This window comes from Polistes fuscatus, unplaced genomic scaffold (assembly GCF_010416935.1).
Source record: "Polistes fuscatus isolate 324 unplaced genomic scaffold, CU_Pfus_HIC Scaffold6, whole genome shotgun sequence".
NCBI lineage: Eukaryota > Metazoa > Arthropoda > Insecta > Hymenoptera > Vespidae > Polistes > Polistes fuscatus.
The window spans coordinates 3,497,230-3,522,312 of record NW_025113140.1 but is presented as its reverse complement, the minus strand read 5'-3'; the positions used below and the strand labels follow the sequence as shown (position 1 = coordinate 3,522,312).

The window sequence follows — 25,083 nt, the reverse complement described above, 5'->3', positions numbered from 1 at the left end:
AATTTTCTTTAAATGATTTATTTATTCTTACACGTCATCGTTACGTATCTTCCACTTCTATTCATTTCTTCCTTGACTTAATTTATCTTCCGGGTAAATTGAATTCATTAATACATCGTCGTGAGACAACACGTTTATCTCGATTTTATTACTATGATCTTTCTTTTATAAATTTGTATCAGTTACATTTTTTTGGAATTTTTTCTTTTGTATTATTCAATACATTAATATATAAATTTTCGTTCACCTAATTTCGTTAAAAATAAATAGTATTATGCGCTTAATTGAATCAAACTTTTCTTGCGACAGGGAAAAAGAAATCACTTCCAACACGAGTTTAAAAGTTTTTACATATTTTTATTTATAATAAATTATCGTTGTCCTAATCTTCTAATCGTTTCATCTTTATGGCTTGCCATTATAGTAATAATCGACGTCACGAATGTGAGAAAGAAAGATAATACGATAATTTTGAAGGTTCTTCTCGGGCTGACTGACAGAATGAAAGGATATAAATTGTAACAAAAAAAACAAAAGAAAAGAATGAAAATGTTTCCTCCGTTGGGGAGGATTTTTATTTAAAAATTATTCGAAATCTCGTTCCTTATATAAATACAAACAATTTATCCTTTCTGCATTTTAATATTGCACGTGCATTATAAAATAAAAATATAAGAGAAGACAAAAATTAATCAATCAATCAATCAATCAATGAATCAATCAAAATTGAAAGACAAATTTGCACCGATAAATTCGAAGGATCGATAATATTTAAAATAGTGCATTATAAAGTAAGCATATTATATAAAAAATATAAAAATATCAATATATAAATGAGAGAGAAACAAATGCGATATTACTATAGTCAAAAAACGCCATACAGACGACTGCCAATGAATTTTAAATTGGGAGAATCCCAAGATTCTCTTAAAAGTGAACGATGAATGAAATTAACAAAAATAAATCTTACACGTGTACCCAATTCAAAAATGATGTATCCAACTTATCGATTAGAAAAATTTAAAAAAGAAAAGAAGAAGGAGGAAAAAAATGTCAAAAACCTAAACATAGTAAAGCAAAAAACGAACGATTTACATATTATTATTATTATTATTATCATTATTATTATATTATTATTATTATTATTATTATTATGTAAATACATGAATAGAAAACAATTTCGATGAAAAAGTGATATATGATGGGGGGGTTACAGCCATAAAAAAAAATTATAATTGTACGCGTGTGCGAATTGCGAGAGAAAATACGAAGCAAATTGTGCGTGAAGTGAGAAGAAGAATTAATAAAAGAAATAGTAAACGAGAGAGATAGATAACATAAATAAATAATTAATTAATTAATTAAGTAATTAAGTAAATAAATAAATAAGTAAATAAGTAGTATATATAAGTGAGTAAGCGAGAATTTTAAATGTCCGATTTGCGGCGATAAATATGAAGAATGAGAGAGAGAGAGAGAGAGAGAGAAGTTCTAAGTTGTCCTGTAAAACTGTTTTTGTGTGTACTATATGAAAAAAAAAACAAAAAAGAAATGTAAATGGTTGGAAGTATTTTGAAGACCATCGCCGAAAATCATAATGAACGACGAAAAGGGGGTCTTCAATTCTCTCATCTCATTTATTCACTTGTACATAGTTCGTTTACGCTCGAGAAGTAAACATTGAGTTATTAATAACCAGTGCATACAACATTTTCGTACAAAACGCGAAAGAAAACATTGTTATTTCGTTCTAGTTGCACTCATTTATTTTCTTTATTTTTTCTCTCTTGTACATCGACATAAAAATAATATGTCTAATTATTTAAAAAAAAAGAAAAAAGTAGCTATGTTTTTTCATAACTTCAATAATTTGAATATTTTACTTTTATAGTTAAGCATCTCGATTTATTATTGTTCCTTCTTTTTTCTTTTCACGTGATTATTAATGAAATTTGTTCGAAATATTTTAAAGTAAATACAATTCTTTTGGGATTTTATAAAACTTCATATTGGTATATTGTAAAAGTATACTTTTGATCTAAGGAAGTTTATAGCTTTGTCTATGATACATACATTTCAATTAAAATTCAAGCAGTTGTATCAGTTCTTTTTTTTTTATTTTTATTTTCTTTTTTTACAGTATTTTTTTGTTTTTTATTCGAGCGTTAAACGAATGTAAAAAGTATTATATATTATTATTAATAATAGAAAAAGAGAGAGAGAGAGAGAGAAGAGAGTTGCTTACACAGCAATGATCGAGAAAGATCGTGGTTAGTAGTATACACAGAGTGTGTGCTATCAACTGATATACATACATATATATATATATTTATATATGTTTGTGTTTCATTTACCAAGTTTATTCATTTTCATAATCGTTAACTCGTGCGATTAATTAAAAGTAAAATTAAATCTTGAGAGAAAGTGAAGGTGGGTTCACATTTAATTCGTAAGAGATCATCGAATTCACATATATTGTTGTGTAATGCTTTTGTGTACTACGTTCGTGACGCTTCGTGAAGTTGTTTTGTGGAAAAACAAAAACAAACAAAAAAAAGAGAAAAATAAAAACAAAGAGAGAAAAAATAAAGAAAGTAAGAAATAAATAAATAAATAAAGAAAGAAAGAAAGAAAGAAAGAAAGAAAGAAAGAAGAAAACTAATCGAGGAAAAAAATCAAATATAAAAAAAGAAAAAATAATTACACACACATTATGAATACGCATATTAGATAACACATCGCGTTTAAATAAGAAATTTAATATCGATTGATAAATTTTGTGTGTGCATTGCATCCTTGCCCTAATCCGATCATCAAAAAAATCTTAGACACACACACAAACGCACACACACACACACAGATTACACATTTAAAGATAGATAGATAGATAGTTAGATAGTTAGATAAATCATATGCAACATACGAATCCGTAATGTTTTCCTTCGTGCTCAGAGATATTCGAGCCTGCTTTTCCAAAATCGTTTTATGTTATTATTTATAGGAATAATTAATTAACGATTAGGAAACAAACGAGACTGTTTGTTTTTGCGTTTAGTATTGGTTAAGCAGCTGCGGTAGGAAAACTTGAAAAAGAAATTCAAAAAATTAAAAAGAAAGAGAAAGAGAGAAATCTGTGCCGGCAAATATTTTCCAAAAATGTTTGCGATTATATTTTCGAGTAGGGGGAGGATGGAGGAGGGGGAAATCTAACGGCAAATTTACAAATTTTCTTGCCGCCTGCTTGTTAATTTCCACTTGACACGATTAACTAAAAACAGAAACAAGAAGCAAAAGAAAAAAAAGACAAGGAAAAGAATTTAGAAAAGAAATCAAGGAAAAAAAGAAAAAGAAAAGTACGAGAGCAAAGATATTTTTTAAAAATATAACAGACGATCGAACAAAACAAATTTGTACGATTTGTTGTGTGTTTTTCTTAACATCTTCCTATTTCATGTTTAATTAATAACGAGGATGGTAAAAAGGAACAAATTATTATTATTATTATTTTTATACTTTTTTTTTTACTGAATAGATATTTACTTACTGTGTTCTTTTTTTCTTTCTTTTTTATTTTTTGTTTTTTTTTATATTCTATCATTTTCTTCTAGTTGGTATATGTATTGTACTTACATATTTGTAAATGATTATACTACAGTGATATACATACTTACACAATTGAATTTTTATTTTACATAGTACGTAAAGATTATAAACTTTTGAATTGGTTGAAGAAAAAATAGAAATTGTATGACGTCTTTTTTTTCTTTTTTTTTTTTTTTATGGGTTACACAATTTGAATAAGGTAATTTATGTTGCTAAAAATCCACCGTCTACTGGTAAAGTTATTCCGTTTATCATTGAACTCCGATCACTTAATAGATATACTATCGCATCTACGACTTCGTTGGTTTCTAAAAAATCAAAATTGAATAACAAAGAATAAGAAAATTTGAATACCTTGACGTGCAGAAATAAAACGAAATTTGAAGTGTTTTAAATAGTATTGGCTCAACTGAACGGTTATCCTAAGTTTAAAAACAGAACGGAATATTTATATTTCTCTATAATTATATTTTAATGAAATTGATACAAAATATTAATAATAATAATTAAATTAACATTTTAAAATAATAAATTAATAGTTCTCTGTGTGAAGTTATAGGAAAAAAAGAAAACAAGAAAAATGACGTCTCATAGACGTTATCGTATGCCAACGGGTTAATATACTAACTTATATAATAATATATGGAAGAATAAAATCATAATTTGAATAAATATCGTTTAGAGAATAAAACTAACCTGCGAATCGGCCTAATGGAATTTTACTTAGCATACTCGAAGCTTTATCTTTGTCGCTCCATCCTAATTTTCCCATTTCTGTAAGAACAACCGTAGGATTTACAGCGTTCACTCGAATATTAAAAGGACCGAGCTCGAGAGCCATTGTTCTAAACAAACAAATGAAAAAAACAAATAAAATTCAAGGAAAGGGATTATTTCGTGACGAGAGTACAAATTGTATGGATTTTTTGGTTTTTTGAATTATTCGATAATGCAAATTCGAATAAATAAATCAATACTCTATGTAATAATACTATTCAGGGTCAAAAGTTTATCTATTTAATCTGTAACTTTATCGTAAAGCGGATAAAAACTCAATGGTGGGGGATCACTATCGAATAAAATATTTTCTATTTACTACCAATCGCGGTTTAAATATTTCAATTGAAAGTAATTTACAGAAAATCACAAAAATATGTTACATTTAATTCTTGAATCAATTTTATTTAAAACTAATTTGAAATTTGTTTCTACTTTGGAGATAATTGATAGATAAAATAACAATATTCGAAACTAATCTGATTAATTCATATTTTACTATATTAAAATCATGATTTTTAAATATACAATTTTAAAAAGTCAAATTAAACTTTTTTAAAATTGAAAGAACGATTGATTCGTGGTGAAATATTTTGAAAAGAAGAAAAAAAAAGGAAAGTTTTAGTGACTCACGCAATTGTGACAAATCCATCTATTTTTTTTTCGTATTTAGAGTTAAAAAAAAACATATCAGATGAAAAAAAAAAATAAATGATTCCAAGAGGACAACTACTTGCAACGGATGAATGTATATTCGTGAATATTTAATCCATTTAGAATCAATCATCTATTCTAATGATTATTGGATCATCCAGTATATAAAAAAAAAACCATATAAAATGTTCTCACTTTGTTAACATATCGACGGCCCCTTTGGATGAACAATAAACAGCATGATCCTTCAATGCTGCTTTACTTGCTTGGGAGGATATATTGACGATACTACCACCAACATTTCTTTTGATCATGTTCTTAGCGACCACTTGAGAGACGTTCATAATGGCTTTAACATTGACGTTAAATACTAAATCAAATTCTTCCTGTGTTGCATCCAAGAAAGGAGATAAACGAGCTACACCAGCATTATTCACCAATAGATCGATCGGTAAAATGTTTTCAACAGCTTTTCTCGTTGCATTCCAATCTTTAAGATCAACGCATACTGGTATGATCTTTGGATCCTCGACAAGTAATTTGTTTAAATTATCACTCGTTCTAGAAAGTGCTATAACTTCAGCTTTATATTTGGACAAACGTAGTGCTAGATCTTTACCAATTCCTATGATCAAATTTTATCTTTTATTTTTTATACAGTTATAATCAATTTAAAAATTAATAATGGTAATATATTAAATATAGCAAAAATAATGTTTTTCTCAATAATTAAAAATTATAAAATTATAAAAATTTAAAATTATAAAATAGTAAAAATAAATGATATTTATATCGTGACATTGAAAACAAAAGAAAAAATATAATAAAATGTATACGTAATTGCAAGAAATTACAATATGGTGGTCTGCGTTTGGTAAATAAAAAAAAAATTAAATAGAGAACAGATAATTTTTTGTTAAGTCGATTTAATATCTTATGTGAAACAATTTTATACGAAGATATCTTATACTTATGACATTTTTTTATTATCATTTACATTGTAATATAATTTTATTCTTAATTATCAATCGATTAAAAATCAATTTGTTTGATTAATAGGTGTTAGAAGAAGTAAGAGAAAGAAGACGACGCCTCGTAAATCTTCGAACGCGAATTAAAAAAAAAATATATATATTAAAAGAAAGAACGAATATACCTTGACCAGCACCAGTGACGAGAATGCGCTTGCCTTGAAAACTAATATTCATCGTGATTGCTAGCTCGACGAGATGCTGTGCTGCACTGTTTAATCAAGAAAGTCTCGACAGTGATTGTGTTTCGTTGGATGTACGTATCAGATTAATCGCCGAATTAACTACTTAACAACACTTCTACCAATTTGTCTGATTAAAGATAGTTTGGATCACTGACATTTTCTCCTATAAAATTGTATCAAAATTAATAACATTGATAAAAATAAATTTAGTCCCAACGAAAATTATTACTATTATTATTATTTAATTTAATTTAATTTTGAATACTGATTTTGAACAACGTATGATCTTTTTTCTTTGGATAAAAAAAAATGTATACTAATAATAAGTAAATAACTCACATATTATCTCGTGAGTGTTATCTCATGAGTAAATGTAATATTTCACTCTGAAGTTGCTTTAGAATCAGTAATCGCGTATGTATTCATGAATTACTAACACATACTATACATTATATTATTCAGATCAATGCGTTAGTACTTACTGTATCATAACAAACTTCGATTTCGATAGATCGATCAATCGATCGAACAACTTATTCCCAATATACATTGAAAACTTGTATTTGATTAAAATAAAAATTATCTAATTGTTTATTGCGTAATCTTAATAACTCTTAGGCATCGTGAATTATCTTAAAAATATCCAACATCTTATTTAAATCTTTGATTTTAAATGATTCGATTTTTGAAGTGGATATCGAGATTGTTTAGCGTGCCATCTAGCGTCAAAATGTATCAATTAATATCAATAATTTATATCAGTTGATAATGTTCATATGAATGAAAAAATAATAATAAATAAATAAAGAATATATATAAATAATTCAATATTTTTAAATATATATACTATATTTTGTGTTATTATCATTAGAATATGGGGACATCTAATGCTATATAGAAATAAAACCTTATATTATATTTAATAATTTACACTCATTGTCAGCCATTACGGTGTATGCAACAAACGTTTTTATTCGCTAAAAATGCACACCCAAGTGTACGTGTGTGTATGTGTCATTATACATAAGTTTGTATACCGTAGTAACGTAGATAAATATGTAAGAATTTTTCATTTTAAATAGATAAAAATATTTTATGTTCTTTTTGCGTTTATGCTCGACTAATTGTTCGTTAAGTGGATAGATAGTAAATTTTTGTAGAGTATTATTGTAAATAATACTTTTGTTAATTTTCAATAAATTACTTTTCGAAATTATATTTAATTTAGATCAATGAAATACAACAGAATATTGCAACAATTTAATAAACCGTAATAAAAGTGTATTCACATTGACAAAATTTATTTATCAATTTGATTAAAATCATTTAATAGTTTAAATATAATCCATTAATAAAAAATAATATAATATACACTAATTATTTGCATTGTTATTATTATTATGTTAAGGTATGACTCTATTTTAATTAATAAACTTATACATGAAATTGTTCTTTTAATTATTTATGTAAATTATATTAAAGGTCATAAGAATATTTCTATTTTTACACATTAAATACGAAGTAAAAGATGTAATTATGTGATTTTTTGCTAGATGCCCTTGGACTCATGATTTAAATTCTCTATTATGAGTGCAATATCGTCATACGATTTTACGGATGGTTGACTTAAAATTTCTCTTACAGGATGGTGCTTCGCTTGAAGAATTTCCGTGGCTTGTTCACTGATTTCATTCCAAGCAAACTCAATGTCTTTTTCTTGACATAACGGACTACATACGCAAAGACGAATAATATATCTTTCGTTTAATGTAGCTAAAATAACATAAATACGTTTTCTTTCAGTCAAACGTTTAAGAAGTTCTTGTGTCCAATTATTCTCTCCCTGAAATAAAAATAAAAATAAAATAAAAATAAAAAATAAAAATAAAAATAAAAAAAAAAGAAAGAAAGAAAAAACACAAAATGAAATTTAGTGCTCATCCTGAAACATCATAATTTTGATTAATTGTTTCGAAGAATATCTGAATAATTTATTAAGTAAAAACGACTGTTAATCATATCTGGATGACCTGAAACTACAGTATTTTATCAATCACGTGACATAATGTTCAACACGCTCAATATTTCATACCTTTAATCGAAAACTAATTAGAGCCATAGAATTCGTGACAAGTTCAAATCTTTCGTCGGATTTAACGTAATTAGCAAATTTATTTGCCAATGATACAGTATTCCTTATGTGATGTTGCATTCCTTCTACCCCATGAAGACGTAAGACAAACCAAAGCTTTAAAGAACGGAAACGACGGCCTAATTGTATTTGCCAATGCTGTAAAATAACAAAAAGTATAATTACATCGTTCCAATTTTGTAAAAATAATTGAAATGATAATTCACATAGAAACATACTCTATATTCAGGTGCGAAACCTTGTTTATCGTGTGCCAAATAAATTCTGTCAACGCTCATTGCATCAATAAGATATTTGGAATTTTTTATCCTAAAAATAAATTATTCGTTATTTAAAATATTTTTTTTTTTTATCTTTTTTCGATAACGCGTAATTTTCTTGCATATAATTTGCTTGCAAACGAAGATATTTACCACATTGCAGAACAATCAAAATTAACCGAGCATCCATTTATGACAATTACGTTTAAATTGAATCAGCGTAATGAACACCTGTCATCAAATGTCGATTCAGGACAAAATAATGCAGCACCTAATTACATAATAAATTATTATTGAATTTAATTAATTGATTTACGATACGCTATTGTGTACGATCATGAAAATATAATTATATACTGACCTACATATGAGGCATCAACCATGAAGCCATACATCGTATTGAGTACAATAGGTCCTAATTCATCTAAATTATCTAAGGCACAAGTACCAGTAGTACCCAAAGTTGCACAAACGAAACTTGGTATAAGACCGTTTTCTAAATCTTTTTTAATGGCTTTTAATAATGTATCCCCACGAAGGCTTCCATTTTCGTCTGCGGGCAAAAGTTTCATCTGAACGGTGGCTAAAAGTCCTGCTTTTTCAACGGACGAGTTTGCCTGTTCTAAAATATTTGTGAAAATTTTTCGTTTAGTTTAAAACGAAATTAACTTGGTCAGTTTTGATTAACATTTAATAGTATCAAGAAATATGCGGGCAAAAGTTTCATCTGAACGGTGGCTAAAAGGCCGCGCTTTTTTCAACGGACGAGTTGCCTGTTTAAAATATTTGTGAAATAGTTCGTTTAGTTAAAACGAAATTAACTAGTGTCAGTTGTGATTAACATGTTAATAGTATCAAGAAATATAACGAATCAAAATTTGTTAATAAAATTCAATGATAAAATCGAATAATCAAATTACCTGAACCATAGGCTACTAATTTGGCTCTAATCATGCCCTCATCCCAATCGGGATGAATACTTTTTATACGTCGAGTCATTCGATCTTTGGCAGTTATTAAGCAGATGAATGTAGTTTCACTGGCGGAACCCGACGTAAATTGGCAAACAATGTATTTCTATTATAAATGATGTCGTTAATGTATTAATATATGTATATAAAGATTTTCAATTACTAATATTTATAAATTAAAAGCTGATCATTAATAAGCAAGAGACTACAACAACGGCTCGGTGGTCTAGGGGTATGATTCTCGCTTAGGGTGCGAGAGGTCCCGGGTTCAAATCCCGGACGAGCCCGTGAAATTTTTTTTTTCTTTCTTTTTCCTCCCTTCGAATATTAATGTCTCCTCAATCAATTTTTTCATTAACAAATGTGGTTTTTTCCTACATAAATATTATTTAATTGAATTGTAAAATCTTTCGAAAATCCATTATACGTTACGCTCAGCAGTCGTACAATTTGTAGCAATGCTTCTTTATTACTTTCAATAATTTAAATGTTAGTTATTCATAAAAAAAAAAAAAAAAATTAAACACAACGAGAATTATAAGAGAAAGCGAATTAAAAGAAAATTTGTTATTTATGATTTATACGATGGTCAAGCACTAGCCATAACATAATTTAATTATTTAAACGTTTGTATTATAATTATCTTTTTTCGTTAAATTATTATGCATTGATTACAAAAAACATTCACAAATAATTGATTTTTTTCTTTGCAGTGTTTTTAATATCAATTATTTCTAAAAAAAAAAGAAGAAAAAAGTTAGATTATTATGACCTGTATAACACCTCCTCCGGAACCATGGCTACAATTTAAAAATTCGGATGGAAGATTTAACATTTTTCCAAGCCAATTTAATGTGATAACTTCTAATTCTGTAAAAACAGGTGAACACATCCAAGAAAAACCAACGCCTCCAAGTCCAGCGCATAGCAATTCACCAACGATGGATGCATACGATGGGGAAGCGGGATAATATGCGTAAAAATTAGGTGAATTCCAGTGCGTCATCTTAAATAATACGACAGAATATAAATACAACATATATCATATACAAGTATAACTGTGTATATAAAAAATACGTATACATTTTGTACTCATACAAAATTAGATAAGTTCTTTTTTTTTCTTTACTTTCCTGTTTTTTTCTTTTTTTTTTAACTGGTAAAATCGATACAAATAAATTATCCTTGCAAATATTGAGACAAAAATATTATTTTAATGTTATATTTAATTTAAAAACTTATTAGATACATCCTCGTGTATTATAAATTTACTTACTTACCCCAGGTAGAATTACTTTTTCAATATCTTTAAAAACCTCTTGCCAAGTCTCAGCTTTTACAGGTGCTTCTCCTGGTATCATTTGACTGAGATACCCAGGTCGAACATCAGGGAGTACAGGTCTGTCGCTCAGTGTTTCCATATAATTCACAATAAAATCAATCGTAGTTTTGCCGAAATCAAGAAAATCCGTGACGTCCATCCTTGCAATAATTTAGTTTTTTCTCTCCCGCTTAGATCAATTGATTGACCAATATTACAGTTAAAAATTTTAACAATTGAAAATTGAATGTGAACTTTTAAAATAGCAGTTTTGTAACTTCTTCCTTTATTTCATCCCCTTTTCTAACTCGTCCGTGGTAAATTTTAACTAAACTCAAATGAACACGTATTTATACATCGATACAGGTAACTAAGAACGAATTATTAAATTTGATTTGATCATAATCGTACGAACATAGTTTACTTGTACATAGCGTCGAATTATTTTTTCCGTGGCGGATTGTTGAACGCGCTTGTCGAACTAACAAAGATTCTTTAAGAAATGACTTCGCTTCAGGACTGCCACGTAAGGTTAAATGCTTATACATAAAGAACTTTCACCTGCTTTCTCGCCCAATAGGCAAAATATTGGTTCGTCCGTAATAAGAAAGATATTCACAGAAACTTGAATTTTATTTTATGTTTCTCTCCGCTCTCTCTCGCGCTAGTGCTCTATTTCTCTATTTCTCTATTTCTACTTAAATTCCTACACTATTTTTTACTCGTACCTCCGAAAGAATGCAGAGTCTCGTTGGTTTTTGGGGACAGGTTTGACAAATTGGAATATGTAAAATATTGTTTTATCACAATTATAACGTATAAGATATCAAAAGTGCAAATTATACAATAAATATTTTGACTTTCTTCGGATGATAAAATATTCTCAATTATCAAAATTAAACTCTCGAAGGCAATTTATTCAAACACTTGAATCAATATTGATCTACGCGTTCAAAATATGATCATTAAGAATTTCAAGAAAATCAATTCATACCGTATCGATATGTACAGATTACGAAATTTTCTACATAATTAAGCAATCGTCGTGAAATTTATAAGTTAATAAATATTGATAAAAAAAACTGTTATTGGAAAATGAGACGAAAGAAAATGAGATGAAAAATAAAATTAAAATTCGTTTGTTGTGTTTTTTCTTTTCAGTGATAATTATTATCGTTTCGAATAAAGAAGAATAAATTATTGAAAATAATAAATAAATGTGTCGCAGAGGGAAGTTGGACAGGGTAAGAATTTAGAACGTTATTTTGATCTTATTGAACGTTTCGTACCTTCATCGGGACTTCTTCAGCAACTTGATCGTTAAAGTTTAGGGTCTTTTACATACTATTACAAAGAGACATACAATATTCTTATATTTTTTTAAATAATAAAACTGTACTTAAAACACACATTTACAAATAGTTATATCCTAAAACTGTTATATTCAAACACGTAATCAAAACAATACTATATATATATATATGTAATACGAGTATTGTTTTGATTACGTGTTTAAATATAACAGTTTTAGGATATAACGATTTGTAAATGTGTGTTTTAAGTATAGTTTTATTATTTAAAAAGAATTGTATGTCTTTTTGTAATAATATGTAAAAACTCTGAACTTTAACGATCAAGTTGCTGAAGAAGTCCCGATGAAGGGACGAAACATTCAATAAGATTGAAATAACGTTCTAAATTCTTCCGTCTGCGACACATTTATTAATTATTTTATTTTTGGACGCGATAAACATTGAATGAAAATAATTTCGAGTATAAGAATGAGTATTAAATGAAATTTCATATCATTAACTATATTTGTCTGATGGGATTATAATATTCTTCAACACAGACAATGTCAGGTTTTTTTAATTTTTTCATTCTATTCTTTTGTTTTTTTCTCCAAGGAAAGAAAAACAATTAAAAAACAACGTAATTAACTTTTTTGTTAAAAAATGTTAAGAATTTGATTTACAAATTACTTATCTCTTTTTTATAAATTTTCATTAACACAAATTTGAATTTATTCTTAACTTTCGATATACGCGAATACAACTAAAAGTGAACTAAATTATGGATTTTCACAATGTAAATAAGATTTTAATTTGAAAAAAAAGAAAACGAAAAAAAAAATAAATATTTTGTCCACACTTAAACTTACGTAAGAGATCCACAGATTTAACTTTTCTTAGAAAGAATTGTGTATAATCATCAATAACTTACAACCGTTCTTGTTTATAAACTATTGGGTACTAACACTGACTATCGATAATATTTATCACCACTCCTTATATACTTTCAGTTCTCTAGGTTTTTGGTTGGCCGGATTGTAAAATGACGTAGATAATTACTTCTGTTATATATTTTCTTCTTCTTCCTCTTCCCTGTTACCTTTTTTCTTCTTCTATATTACATACATTAAAAACCTTGAGTAAATTAAAAGCCTTGTCTTTATTGAAATAAAAACAACAAATTTTCTTAGTTAGTCCTCTTATTTTATATTCCAAAATATTTTTCCACAAAAACTTTCTGTTAATATTCCAATTTAAAGAACCATAAATAAATGGCGAAATTCTTGTAGAAATTTGAAGAAACATTTAATAACAAGCGGCGATTTGAAATACTACGCGATACAGATCATGAAGCTAAATTTCCTTATTATTATCTCAATAAAAAAAAAAACATTTAAGAAATAAGAATTCGTTCTAATCTTTATCTCTGAAAATTATCAACGTAAATTCTATTAGTTCGTATTAATTTAACTTTCGCACAATAGTTTCTTTTAATAATATATGTCTTTCGTGTAAAAAGTAATTAATTTCAATGTCTCTTCAGTACTCCAAAATTAAACAACAAATATATAAAAAAATAAATATTTCAATGTTAAAAAAGACTAATGTTCGTATATATCCCATTTGTTATATTAAAAGTATAAATTGAAATAGTCTGTGAAAAAAACTTGCTATGATCTTATTCTCGTTAATCTCTTATGCACGGCTGAATTTTGCGCGGGACTGTTTCTCTGTACGGCAGAGTTCAACGTAAATTACGTGTAAATGATACGGCACTGCAATGTGTGACGTTTTTACGAGAGTATATTGGAGTGAAGTATTTGATGATTAAATTATAATTTTTCTTAAAAATATATTGCACATATATATATACTTAAACTTTAATATTTCATTTAAATATAAAAATGCATATGAAGACAATTATTTAATTTAAACGGTGAGCGAGTGAGCTATTCGAGTGAGCCACTATAGTGGTGCGCCGTACAGAAAGATGACATCCGCGAAAGTCACTATAGTGGCGCATAGTGCCTAAGAGGTTGAAGGAATGAAGGGTTAAAAAAAGGAAAAAAGAAAAAAAAAAAATAATGTTCAACGGGCTCGTCCGGGATTTGAACCCGGGACCTCTCGCACCCGAAGCGAGAATCATACCCCTAGACCAACGAGCCATTTAAACTGCGCAATATATATTTATTTATTTGTAATATATTAGATCGTTCACAATAAATATTTTAAATTTTGTGAAAAAATATTAAAGACAAAATTATCTTATTTCAGGGACACATATGATGGTAAAAAACTATTTTTTTTGTAAAATTACTTTTTACGAAATTTCTGGATTATCGATATACTTCAAATTGAAAACTAGACAATTTTGTTAGGAAAATGGAGTATAAGAGTTGAATGTTTGAAAATGACTAAAACTAATATTTAATCATAATAGATACACCTATGTCTATTTCTTTTATCTTTATTGTTATCTTTTTTTGTAATAAACAACGTCAAGAAAAATATATGAATACGTCTACATAATAAATATTTCGTGAGTAAAAATACGAGATTACGTATATATATTATTATCTATTAATTTGGAGGATATTTTGATCATATTGTTAAACCATAAATCTAACTTATATAATTACTAGTACGATTAAAAAATTATAAAATATCAAAAGCCTTTAAGTTCTCTTTTTATAAATTAAGTTAATTAAAAATAACATTATTTAATAAATAGAAAGAGAGTAAAAAGTTAAAAATTCTAAAGAAGAGTTAATAAAATTACTCTATTAACTAACTAACAATTTTTACGATCTTCCAAGTAACCATTTAATTGTTGTTCCCCCTTATTATTAGATGTACGGTCCATGAATCACGATATTTATATAATAGCGTACAATATTATTAGTTTATAAAAAAAGTCGTACACGCACACTAGTATAGAAACATATACGACAACGTGGTGATAATCAAGGACGAGCTTTGTTAAAATGAACTTATATTAATTTAATAATCAATAATGTAGTTTACTATAAAAGTAATGTACTTTATATATAAATATATATATATATATATTATTCTTTCTTTTTTAAAAGAAAAAATCGTTTATTAATTATGTGCGTAGTTTGACACTTTTGTTAGACAAAATTGAGTATCTGATTATTATGTTGATGTCATTTCAACAGGGGGCGTAGCTCAGATGGTAGAGCGCTCGCTTAGCATGCGAGAGGTACCGGGATCGATACCCGGCGCCTCCACAGATCTGTTAATTTTTTTTTTAATTTTATAAAAATAGAAAAATATTATTGTTGTATAAAAAATTAATTTTCTTTATTAGTACAAATCTCCACATACACAATTGATTCGTCTTATTTATTATAGTCATATCATAGTAAAACCTCTTTTTGTGCGGTGGATAGGGACCGCCTAAAAGAAATCGTACAAAAAAATATTCGGTAATTTTATAAATACTTACATATTATAAACAACTTTGTACGATATACTACTTAATTTTTTTTTATGCGGCGGACAAGGACCGCATAAAAAAAGTCGCACTTAGAAAATACATCAATTATTTGCGAAATATAGATGTGAAAATGCTTTCAATCAAATTAAATAATTGTTAGGAGATTGTTTAAATCAGATGAACAGCGTCGCGAAGTCCGGATACATCGTCGTCAAGGAGACCATGTAATCAGAGTTCGTCCACACATGTATATGTACATTGAAAGAAAACATAAAACTGGTAGCAACGCTGCTGAGATTTAGATACTGCATAAAAATAAATCGCACAAAACAAATCGCACAAAACAAATCGCACAAAAATAAAATCGTATAAAAAAGGACCTCACAAAAAGAGGTTTTACTGTATTCTATTTGACTCATACCACGTTCGATTAATTTCATCACCTAACTAATACAGGGTGGAACAATAATTCCGTCCACCTTAAATATTTCCTTTGTTTAGAATCGCATTAAAAAAATCTCAAAAGGAAACAATTTAAACTATTGCAGGGAGGGAGATCCAATAATTGAAAGAATTTTTTCTCAAGGGCATTTTTTTACGAGATTTTTTTAAATGTAACTATATATTTTTTTTTTGCAATATTCTTCTAGAGCATGAAGAAAACAAATAAAAATGATCTCCATGACCATATCATACTGATCGTTTATTCTTGAGATATTCATATATAAAGATAATTACTGTGTCCACCTTGAATCTTTGTTATTTGTAATAATGTGAAAAAATGTTTGGTTCAGAACTTGTATGGTATAGAAGAGGGGGCATATTGTGATGCCTATTTCTTTTGTGTGGGTGGAAGCGTAGAGGAAATTTCAAGGTCATCTTAATTTTTTACAATTGGAAACTTTTTTACAAAGTTTTCTTTTTTATTACAGAAGATATGCAAAATTATGATCATTTACGTGAATGCTATTATTGCGATAGGACATAATAACACATAATAAAAAGTTTAAGTTTTTTACTAGAAAAAAAATGACATGCACGTATTTTAGTGATACAGAAAGTTTTTTTTTGCTGAAATTATTTAAAAAAGATACATATTTTATAAAAAAAATGAAAATAACTTTGAGATATCCTCTATGCAAAAAAATAGGCATCACAATATGGTCTCTTCTATGACAGCATTGATTGCTGTCAATAACTGTCAATAACAATGCTGTCACTGTTGTATAGCAGTAGTTTATTGATTGCTTTTCGGTATATATATTACAGATAGTTTAATATACCAATTACAGATCTGCACGAGATAGAAATGAAAATAAAAAATTAAAAAACCATAAAATAAATTAGTAATAAATATAATAAATAGATTAGATAAAGAGAGTGATCACATATATTATGTATTCTTAGATTAAAAGTGATGAATATTTTCAACATTTTACTCTTTTTTATTATATATTTGTGTATATTTAATTATATATGGAGAAAAATGTAATATATATTTTAAAAAAATAAAGAATATGTTAATAATTTATATTAAAAAATCTCCTTGCATCATCGGCGCCGTGGCTTAGTTGGATAAAGCGCCTGTCTAGTAAACAGGAGATCGAGGGTTCGACTCCCTCCGGGGCCTTGATCGTTATAGTTTTTTTTTTACACGCTTAATTTCTTTTATATATATATAACTTTATATTAGATTATTCAGAAAATATATTTTGTTTTCTGTATATATTGTATTATTATAAAATATGTAGTTTCTTTTTATCGCTCGTATGCATATATACCATGTAAAATGTGATAAATTAATGTCTTACATAGGCTAGTATATTTATAGGTTATTACGCCTTCTTAGATTGGCAGTACTGTTGGAAATTGTTCTGAAGATATCTCCACCATCCTTAGAAAAGGAAAGGAGGTTGACGGCTGTTTATGATAAGTTTTTTTATATCGAGAAGAAATTTATATATTGTGTTCGTGCATGGAAGAAACAAAATTAATTTCGTGATTATCTATAAGGATAGATTAGTATTATTCTACGAATAATGTCTTATAAAAATTGAATCATTGTCATTTTAGTATTGACCGCACCCCATTGACGTTTTTCATTAAATTATACGGATATAGTGTATTATATTATATTTATTACTTATATCAACTTATATATATATTTATATATACAGATAGATATACATATATAGTATTAAAAAAAAATGACAGTGGTGCATAATTTGGGTGTTGATGTTATAAGTTATCATGCTTGGAACAAAGATAGAACAGGTATGTCTAGATAATACTTCTAACGTAGATTAAGTATCTGTTAAATTAATTTTTTTTACAGAAGTAGCAGTATGCCCAAATAATAATGAAATTCAAATCTACAAGCATTCCTATTCAGGATGGAAATTACTTGATACGTTACAAGAACACGATATGCAGATTATGGGTGTTGATTGGGCACCTCGTACTAATCGCATTGTGACCTGTTCTGCAGATAAAAATGCATACGTTTGGACGCAAGGAAAAGATGGAAAGTGGAATCCCGCTTGGGTTTTATTAAGAATAAATCGGGCTGCCACATGTGTAAAGTGGTCTCCTTTGGGTATATTATTATTATCTTTTAAAATGTCTGTCTTTCTAAGAGATAAAATTATTATCTACTGTTGTGATAAACTTTTTGTTTTACAGAAAATAAATTTGCTGTCGGTTCTGGAGGCAGGGTAATAGCTGTTTGTTACTTTGTATCAGAAAATAATTGGTGGCTATGTAAACACATAAAGCGTCCTTTAAGATCAACGGTAACAACAGTTGACTGGCATCCGGATAATAAAGTTTTGGTTGCTGGATCAACGGATTATAAAGTTAGAGTATTCAGTGCTTTTATTAGTGATATGGAAGATGCACCAGGAACATGCGCATGGGGAACAAGTAATACCCTAGGCACATTATTAGCTGAATTCCCTAATACAAATAATGGAGGTATTTCTATGAGCATAATTATCAATTACTAATTTCAAATATATGTTACTTTTACATAGATGTTGCATTTTTGTTAGGTGGTTGGATACATTCGGTTGCATTTAGCCAATGCGGCAATAAAATTTGCTGGGTATCACATAATTCGTCTATATGCGTCGCAGACGCTTCAAGAGGCAATGTAGTTTATAGGCTTTATACTGAACATTTACCATTTTTAAGCTGCATTTGGGTCGGTCCCAATTCCATTGTGGCCACGGTAATCCAGTCAAAACAAAAATGTTAACAATGTATATTGTTATAACACAGATTAGAAATAATACATTTTTTCCTTAGGGACACAGTTGTATGCCTATGTTATATTCTATTGATGACAATGGACAGATTTACTTTGTATCGAAATTAGATAACATGCAAAAAAAGGAAAGTGCTGGATTGTCTGCCATGAGAAAATTCCAGTCCTTAGATCGTCAAGCACGAAATGATTCTAATGACAATGCATTAGATAGCATTCATCAAAACACTATTAACTGTATTCGTCTTATGTCGGATAATGAATTTAGTACAAGTAGCCTAGATGGCCAGTTGGTCATTTGGGATTTGAAGGTATCATATACATAATATTTTAAGAACTACACATAACTATTAAATACATAAATAATGATATATTTTTGTAATAATTTTAATCTTACTTTTTGTCTCCTTTTATGAAATATTTGTGAAATATAAAATAACAATTGTTTCTATTTTTCATTTTGTAGTCTTTGGAAAATTCTATTGCTGGACTGAAGATAGTTTAAGGAATCCTTTTTTTTTACAAAAACCAAGGTTAAAGTTATATGAAATTGAAGAGTGTATAATATTGAAATAAATCGTACATTAATCCTGCTAATTTTATTTTTGCTCCTGTTCAACTAAAAATTTTAATATGCGATATTGAAATACATGAAAATGTGTTGTAAAGTGCATTATCAAAAAGCAATAAACAACAAATACAGTTATTATTGATATGTGATATTGTTATTGATTTATTAATAAAAATTAAAAGTATCTCATTAATTGATAATTTGTATCAATCTTAAAAGAGGTAGAAAATAAAAGGAGGAAGGGGGGAGATAGTTATTTAAGTTATTTACATATAAAAATAAATATTAGTTAAAAAGAAAAAAGGAAGATAAAAAAGGACAAATTTCCAATTGACTAAAAATATAATGTTAATATAAATTATACAAACATGATAATATTGATTAATTTATTTTGAAATGTAAAATAAATATTATGATTATACAATTAATCTCGAATTTGAAAAATGAAAAAATAAATTTCTCTAGTTGGTGGTATCGAAATCTATCTTAAGAAATTGTAATCAATGGCCGTGTTATAATATCCCTTATAACGTTATAGTACCGTAGTTATTGTCAGTTACAATGCATTGAACATGGCGGAAGTCACGGAGCAGCAAGAGGATAGCCATGTCTCGTGTAAAATCTTGATTATCGGAGCGGGCATGGCTGGATTGTCTGCTGCAAATCATTTATTGAAAAATAGTGAAACAGATTTTCTTATTGTTGAAGCAAGGGGACGTATAGGAGGCCGAATTATAGCAACACAACTTGGTATGGTTGAATTAACCTCTGTTCTAATATATATTAACAATCAATAAAAAGTCTTTTACTATTGTAGAAATCTGAATTAAAACTAATTTCGAATATTGATTATTACAATTTTGTAAACGTAACTATTATTTACAATAAGTATAAATATTTTATGTGATTTTATCACATCATACTAGGTCAAATATATATTGTTTTCATTTCTTATTGAATAATACTAATTTTGATTACTGATCTATTTGTTTTATAACGTATTAACTATTGTTGTATCTTATTTTGATAATATACATAATTATAAAATAATAATATTGTGATATGTACTTTTGAATATATACATATATATATGTATATATATTTATGGGTGAAATAAACTTTTTGAGTTTCCTTATATTTAAATATGTATATATATATATATATATGTATATATAAATTATTTTTGTATAATTTCAATTTAGGAAATGAAAAAATTGAACTTGGAGCAAACTGGATTCATGGAGTTTTGGGAAATCCTCTTTTTGAATTAGCAATGGCAAACGGATTGATAGATATCATAAATATACCCAAACCACATAAGGTTATAGCTGCAATGGAAGATGGAAAACAATTACCATTTCCAGTTTTGCAAGAGATATATGAAGCCTACGTGTGTTTTTTAAGACGTTGTGAAGAATACTTTTTAAGTGCTTATAATCCCCCAGATGGTATTAATAGTGTTGGAGCACATGTGGCGCTTGAAACTGATATATATTTGTCGTCTTTACCAGTTGAACAAAGAAGAATAAGACAGTTACTTTTTGATTGTTTGCTTAAAAGAGAAACTTGTATTACTGGCTGTGATAATATGGAAGAAGTTGATCTTATGGAAATGGGATCTTACGCTGAACTACAGGGTGGGAATATCCGTCTTCGAAATGGATATAGTGCAATATTGGAGCCAATAACAAAACATATACCAAAGAACTGTATACTTACTAAACACGTTGTTACTAAAATTAGGTAAATTATTAGATACCTTTTATCATTAATATTTATGATATATATAATCTATTATTATAATTCAAATATTAACTGTGTTGCATAGCTTTTATGAGTATTTGTTTAGTTGAATTTTAGTCCATTTAAAAATTGCCTTTTCTTTTTTTTCTAATAAAATGTTTAATTTAGCTTTAATAATTTTGTTTACTTTCGAATGTTTTAACATATAAGTTATATGCTTATTATAATATTAATTTTTTGCATTTTATTTTAAATATTAAATTTTATATATAAATTTATAGTATACTATTTTTTATTATTAACTATAAGAATGATCGTTATCATTGCTACCTTTTTATTGGCTTTGGAATGATTTTGTATTACATATTTTTTAAATTATCTTTTTTTAATTTATTATTTATGTGTTTATATACTTTTAAGCAATACAAATGCATATGTATATTATGTTAATTGTCATGCATACACGTGTAATAATCTCAATGAAGTTAATTTATAAAAGTTAAACGATGTTTATATGCTAATCATAATTACAGATGGCAAAAACAGGAATGTGAGAATGAAGCATCTGATGTAGCGACAAATAGCTCTAGTAGAAATAAGGTTATAGAAATTCAATGTGAAAATGGAAAAATGATAACCGCCGAACATATAATATGTACATTGCCTTTAGGAGTACTTAAAAAAAAGGCTAATGATATTTTTGAGCCACCCTTACCAGATAATAAACTCCAAGCAATAAATAGACTTATGTTTGGTACTGTAGATAAAATATTTTTAGAATACGAAAGGCCTTTTTTAAATCCTGGAATATCTGAAGTTATGCTTCTTTGGGATGATAGAGGATTGTCAGAAGACGACAGACAAGATTTAAGTAAAACGTGGTTTAGAAAAATATATTCTTTTATTAAAATATCAGATACACTTCTTCTTGGTTGGATATCAGGAAAGGCTGCAGAATATATGGAACAATTAAGTACAACCGAGGTCTCAGAAGTATGCACATCAATTTTAAGACGATTTCTTAATGATCCCTTTGTACCAGCTCCTAAGCATTGTTTACGTACCTCTTGGCATTCTCAGCCATTCACATGTGGTTCTTACACAGCTATGGCTGTTGGAGCAAGTCAAGTAGATATCAAGAGTTTAGCTGAACCATTGATACTACAAGATCAACCTTCCAAAATTATGATAACATTTGCTGGCGAACACACACACTCCTCGTTTTACAGTACTGTACATGGTGCATATTTAACAGGCCGTACTGCAGCTCAATTGTTATTAGAATCAAGAAGAAGTGAACAAAATCATATAAGTCTTAGTTGTGAAAGTACTAGTGATCTTAGCTCATGGATTCAAGGAATATCTTTAACTTAAAATTTAAACATTACATATATATATATTTATATATATATATATATGAATATATAGCATTTTGTTTTCAGACAAAAGCATTTTGTGTATTGCTTGAAAAAAAAAGTAATCAATACTTAGCCATTTATCACGAAGGCGGATTAGTTAATAATCTAATACTTCGAAAAAAAAAACAATAATTAAATAAAATAACGATCTTAGTTATAATTCTAATCCGTGTGCATGTTAAACAATTTTGAAATGGCATAATTTCAAATTAACCAGCCTTATCTTTCTTAACAAATTATTTGTTAATATTTATTAATTGATCGACAAAGATGCATGTCACGTTTCTCTTTTTGAAAAAGAAGTGTTATGTTTTGTTTGTACTGTACAAATATAAAAAAAGTGATATATTTAAAAGAAATAAATTATAGAGCGTTTTTTACGCGACTGATTTAGAAATATAATGCACAATGTAAATTTTATTGATTTATATAATCAGTTACTAATGCTTATTTATTAGAACATTTTATCTTGACGTTCTCTCTCTTTATTTTTTTTAAATAGTTGTATTTTGCTATAATAATTTTTATATAATTAGATAATCAAACAAATTTTATTTCAAAGTATTTAAATAATATTAATATTGTATGTATGTACAATTGATGATATAGAATTTTTATTTTATTAGTAAATTGATTTAAGAAATTTATATATTACTGTCATTCCCAAAGTATTGAAGATCACCATTACATACTTAATAGCGTAATTTATCATTGTAAATTGTTCCTTTCATATTAATAGCTGTTATTTTGATTAAATTTATTTCTGTGTTCGTGTTGGCTCGCTTATGAACAATGTTAAAAGATCAAAAATATCTCTAAAAGAAAATTGCATTTTCATAATATACATATATATATATATATACTATGGAATATATAGTATTTATATATACAAATCAATCATAAAGATACACAGTTTGACTACAGAAAATTTTGTGCCATATTGTGTTCCTTTTCATTGTGCCTATATTTGTAATAGAATGAAAATATAAAATGAAACAATGAAAGATTAAAGAAAAAAAGAAATAATAAGTGAACAATTTGGCGAACACGAATTTACTGTATTTCATTAAATTTCAAATCACGATTAAAATTTTTATTGAATAATGTACATTTAATTAAATATCATGTATTGTATATATAATAAAAAAAGATTATTTGTAATATTATTATTTTATTTCTCTATATGTGTATACATGTGGATAAAATGATATTACGTTTATGAGATATAAAAATATTTATTTGCGTATCAACGATTACCTTTCGATAAATAATGTTTTATTTTAATGTTAAGATTTTGTTGTATTCTCTGTAGTAAAAAGATAACAATTATAATCATATCGATTTGGAATAAATATTTTTGAAATATTACTAACAAAGCTTCATCAGATTTTTAAAACTTTACACAGTTTTATGGTCCTAATGGGCCATACATTGTGTAAGTAGTAAGACCCAATATTCAACCGTTTTCCAAAAAAAAAGTAAGAAGTTTAGCATGCATTTTTACATATCTGTTCGTTTCACATTAAATAAAAAAATAAATTTTTTAAAGATTTAATTAAAAGAAAAAAAGAATTGTAGAAAAAATATAAATATGAAATATCCTGAGCTTAATATTCGACGTTGGTTGAAAAGTTTTGAGCCTAGTACGAGAAGGGTTGAAAAATTTTGAGCTTGACACAAGGAGGCGATTTTCTGATATTTTTTGTCTGTAAATTTAAAATACTATTAGAATAATTTTGAAAAAATTTTAGTAAAAAACTACATATTTTAAAAGTAAACATTATTTATTCAATTGGTAAGTTACCGACTGATGGTAATCTACTAATAGTTTTTTTTACAACCATACAATTATATTATTTTTCTAATTGCGATTTATGTATAATTACATTTTATTATGTATAATATAATTTACATTACATTTATTTATAAGTATATTTTTTATGTAATAGAGAAATTTGTTACAATAAAGAACAAATTTACCTTCGATAACTTTGTTTTTTTACCTGTATGTTACCTTTTAATACATGCTTCCAGTTAGTAATTTTAAATAATATTTTTGAGAAAAATGATATAAAAGCCTTATAAACTGATAAAAAGTGAAAATTTTAAGAAAAACTTTGTTACTTACCTTTCTTTTTTGAATTTTCAACAGTAGAACATAACTTACACGGAAGTTGCATGATTTCGTAAGTTACTTCTTTGTGCATCATGTGATCCTGTTACAAATGTAAAAAATGGAGGACTGGTTTGAAAACCGTACGTTTGAAATTTCAAACGGGCAAGCATAACATATCAGGGGTTGTAACGTTTCTGCATCCTATCTCTTTATTCATCATGCGATTCTGTTACAAAGTTCAATTTGTGGGAGGATTTCTTATTG

General features: G+C 27.2%; 4 protein-coding genes and 4 non-coding genes across 8 annotated transcripts; 5 read left to right on the top strand and 3 right to left on the bottom strand.

Annotated features, from left to right (window-relative positions):
• Positions 1-3,660: 3,660 nt before the first annotated feature.
• Positions 3,661-6,695, bottom strand: LOC122523613 (L-xylulose reductase-like). Its single transcript, XM_043645473.1, has 5 exons — positions 6,590-6,695; positions 6,191-6,413; positions 5,230-5,659; positions 4,300-4,448; positions 3,661-3,911 (listed from the first exon to the last, which is right to left on the bottom strand). The coding sequence occupies exons 2-5, from the start codon at positions 6,240-6,242 to the stop codon at positions 3,808-3,810; spliced, it is 735 nt and encodes a 244-aa protein (XP_043501408.1). The 5' UTR covers positions 6,243-6,413; positions 6,590-6,695; the 3' UTR covers positions 3,661-3,807.
• Positions 6,696-7,799: 1,104 nt separating this feature from the next.
• On the bottom strand, positions 7,800-11,114 carry LOC122523221 (aromatic-L-amino-acid decarboxylase-like). The gene is given in 11 exon segments (XM_043644877.1): positions 7,800-8,093; positions 8,343-8,540; positions 8,621-8,711; positions 8,816-8,841; positions 8,843-8,872; positions 8,874-8,910; positions 8,912-8,933; positions 9,024-9,284; positions 9,583-9,739; positions 10,406-10,639; positions 10,914-11,114. Coding segments are annotated over 11 exon segments (1,551 nt in total).
• On the top strand, positions 9,849-9,920 carry Trnap-agg. Its single transcript has one exon. It is a non-coding gene; the product is annotated as a tRNA-Pro (tRNA).
• A 3,225-nt stretch (positions 11,115-14,339) lies between the features above and the next one.
• Trnap-cgg lies at positions 14,340-14,411 on the bottom strand. The gene has a single exon. It is a non-coding gene; the product is annotated as a tRNA-Pro (tRNA).
• A 1,013-nt stretch (positions 14,412-15,424) lies between these two features.
• On the top strand, positions 15,425-15,497 carry Trnaa-agc. The gene has a single exon. It is a non-coding gene; the product is annotated as a tRNA-Ala (tRNA).
• Positions 15,498-17,262: 1,765 nt separating this feature from the next.
• On the top strand, positions 17,263-17,336 carry Trnat-agu. Its single transcript has one exon. It is a non-coding gene; the product is annotated as a tRNA-Thr (tRNA).
• Positions 17,337-17,435: 99 nt separating this feature from the next.
• Positions 17,436-19,684, top strand: LOC122523359 (actin-related protein 2/3 complex subunit 1A-A). The gene is made up of 6 exons (XM_043645031.1): positions 17,436-17,980; positions 18,042-18,302; positions 18,389-18,679; positions 18,757-18,935; positions 19,013-19,282; positions 19,438-19,684. The coding sequence occupies exons 1-6, from the start codon at positions 17,914-17,916 to the stop codon at positions 19,474-19,476; spliced, it is 1,107 nt and encodes a 368-aa protein (XP_043500966.1). The 5' UTR covers positions 17,436-17,913; the 3' UTR covers positions 19,477-19,684.
• A 388-nt stretch (positions 19,685-20,072) lies between these two features.
• LOC122523220 (peroxisomal N(1)-acetyl-spermine/spermidine oxidase) lies at positions 20,073-23,100 on the top strand (the record flags this gene model as incomplete). The annotated part of the gene is made up of 3 exons (XM_043644876.1): positions 20,073-20,292; positions 20,745-21,285; positions 21,819-23,100. Coding segments are annotated over 3 exons (1,602 nt in total), but the record flags the coding sequence as incomplete, so codon positions are not given.
• Positions 23,101-25,083: the final 1,983 nt, after the last annotated feature.

Bases quoted from the DNA above. Each gene is read 5' to 3' on its own strand.
- LOC122523613 (XM_043645473.1), bottom strand. From the start codon at position 6,242: ATGAATATTAGTTTTCAAGGCAAGCGCATTCTCGTCACTGGTGCTGGT. The intron at 5,660-6,190 runs GTATATTCGTTC...ATTTGATCATAG, and splicing joins CGTCACTGGTGCTGGTCAAG to GAATTGGTAAAGATCTAGCA. The intron at 4,449-5,229 runs GTGAGAACATTT...TTGTTTGTTTAG, and splicing joins GCCGTCGATATGTTAACAAA to AACAATGGCTCTCGAGCTCG.
- LOC122523359 (XM_043645031.1), top strand. From the start codon at position 17,914: ATGACAGTGGTGCATAATTTGGGTGTTGATGTTATAAGTTATCATGCT. The intron at 18,680-18,756 runs GTATTTCTATGA...CATTTTTGTTAG, and splicing joins CCCTAATACAAATAATGGAG to GTGGTTGGATACATTCGGTT. The intron at 19,283-19,437 runs GTATCATATACA...TTCATTTTGTAG, and splicing joins TGGTCATTTGGGATTTGAAG to TCTTTGGAAAATTCTATTGC.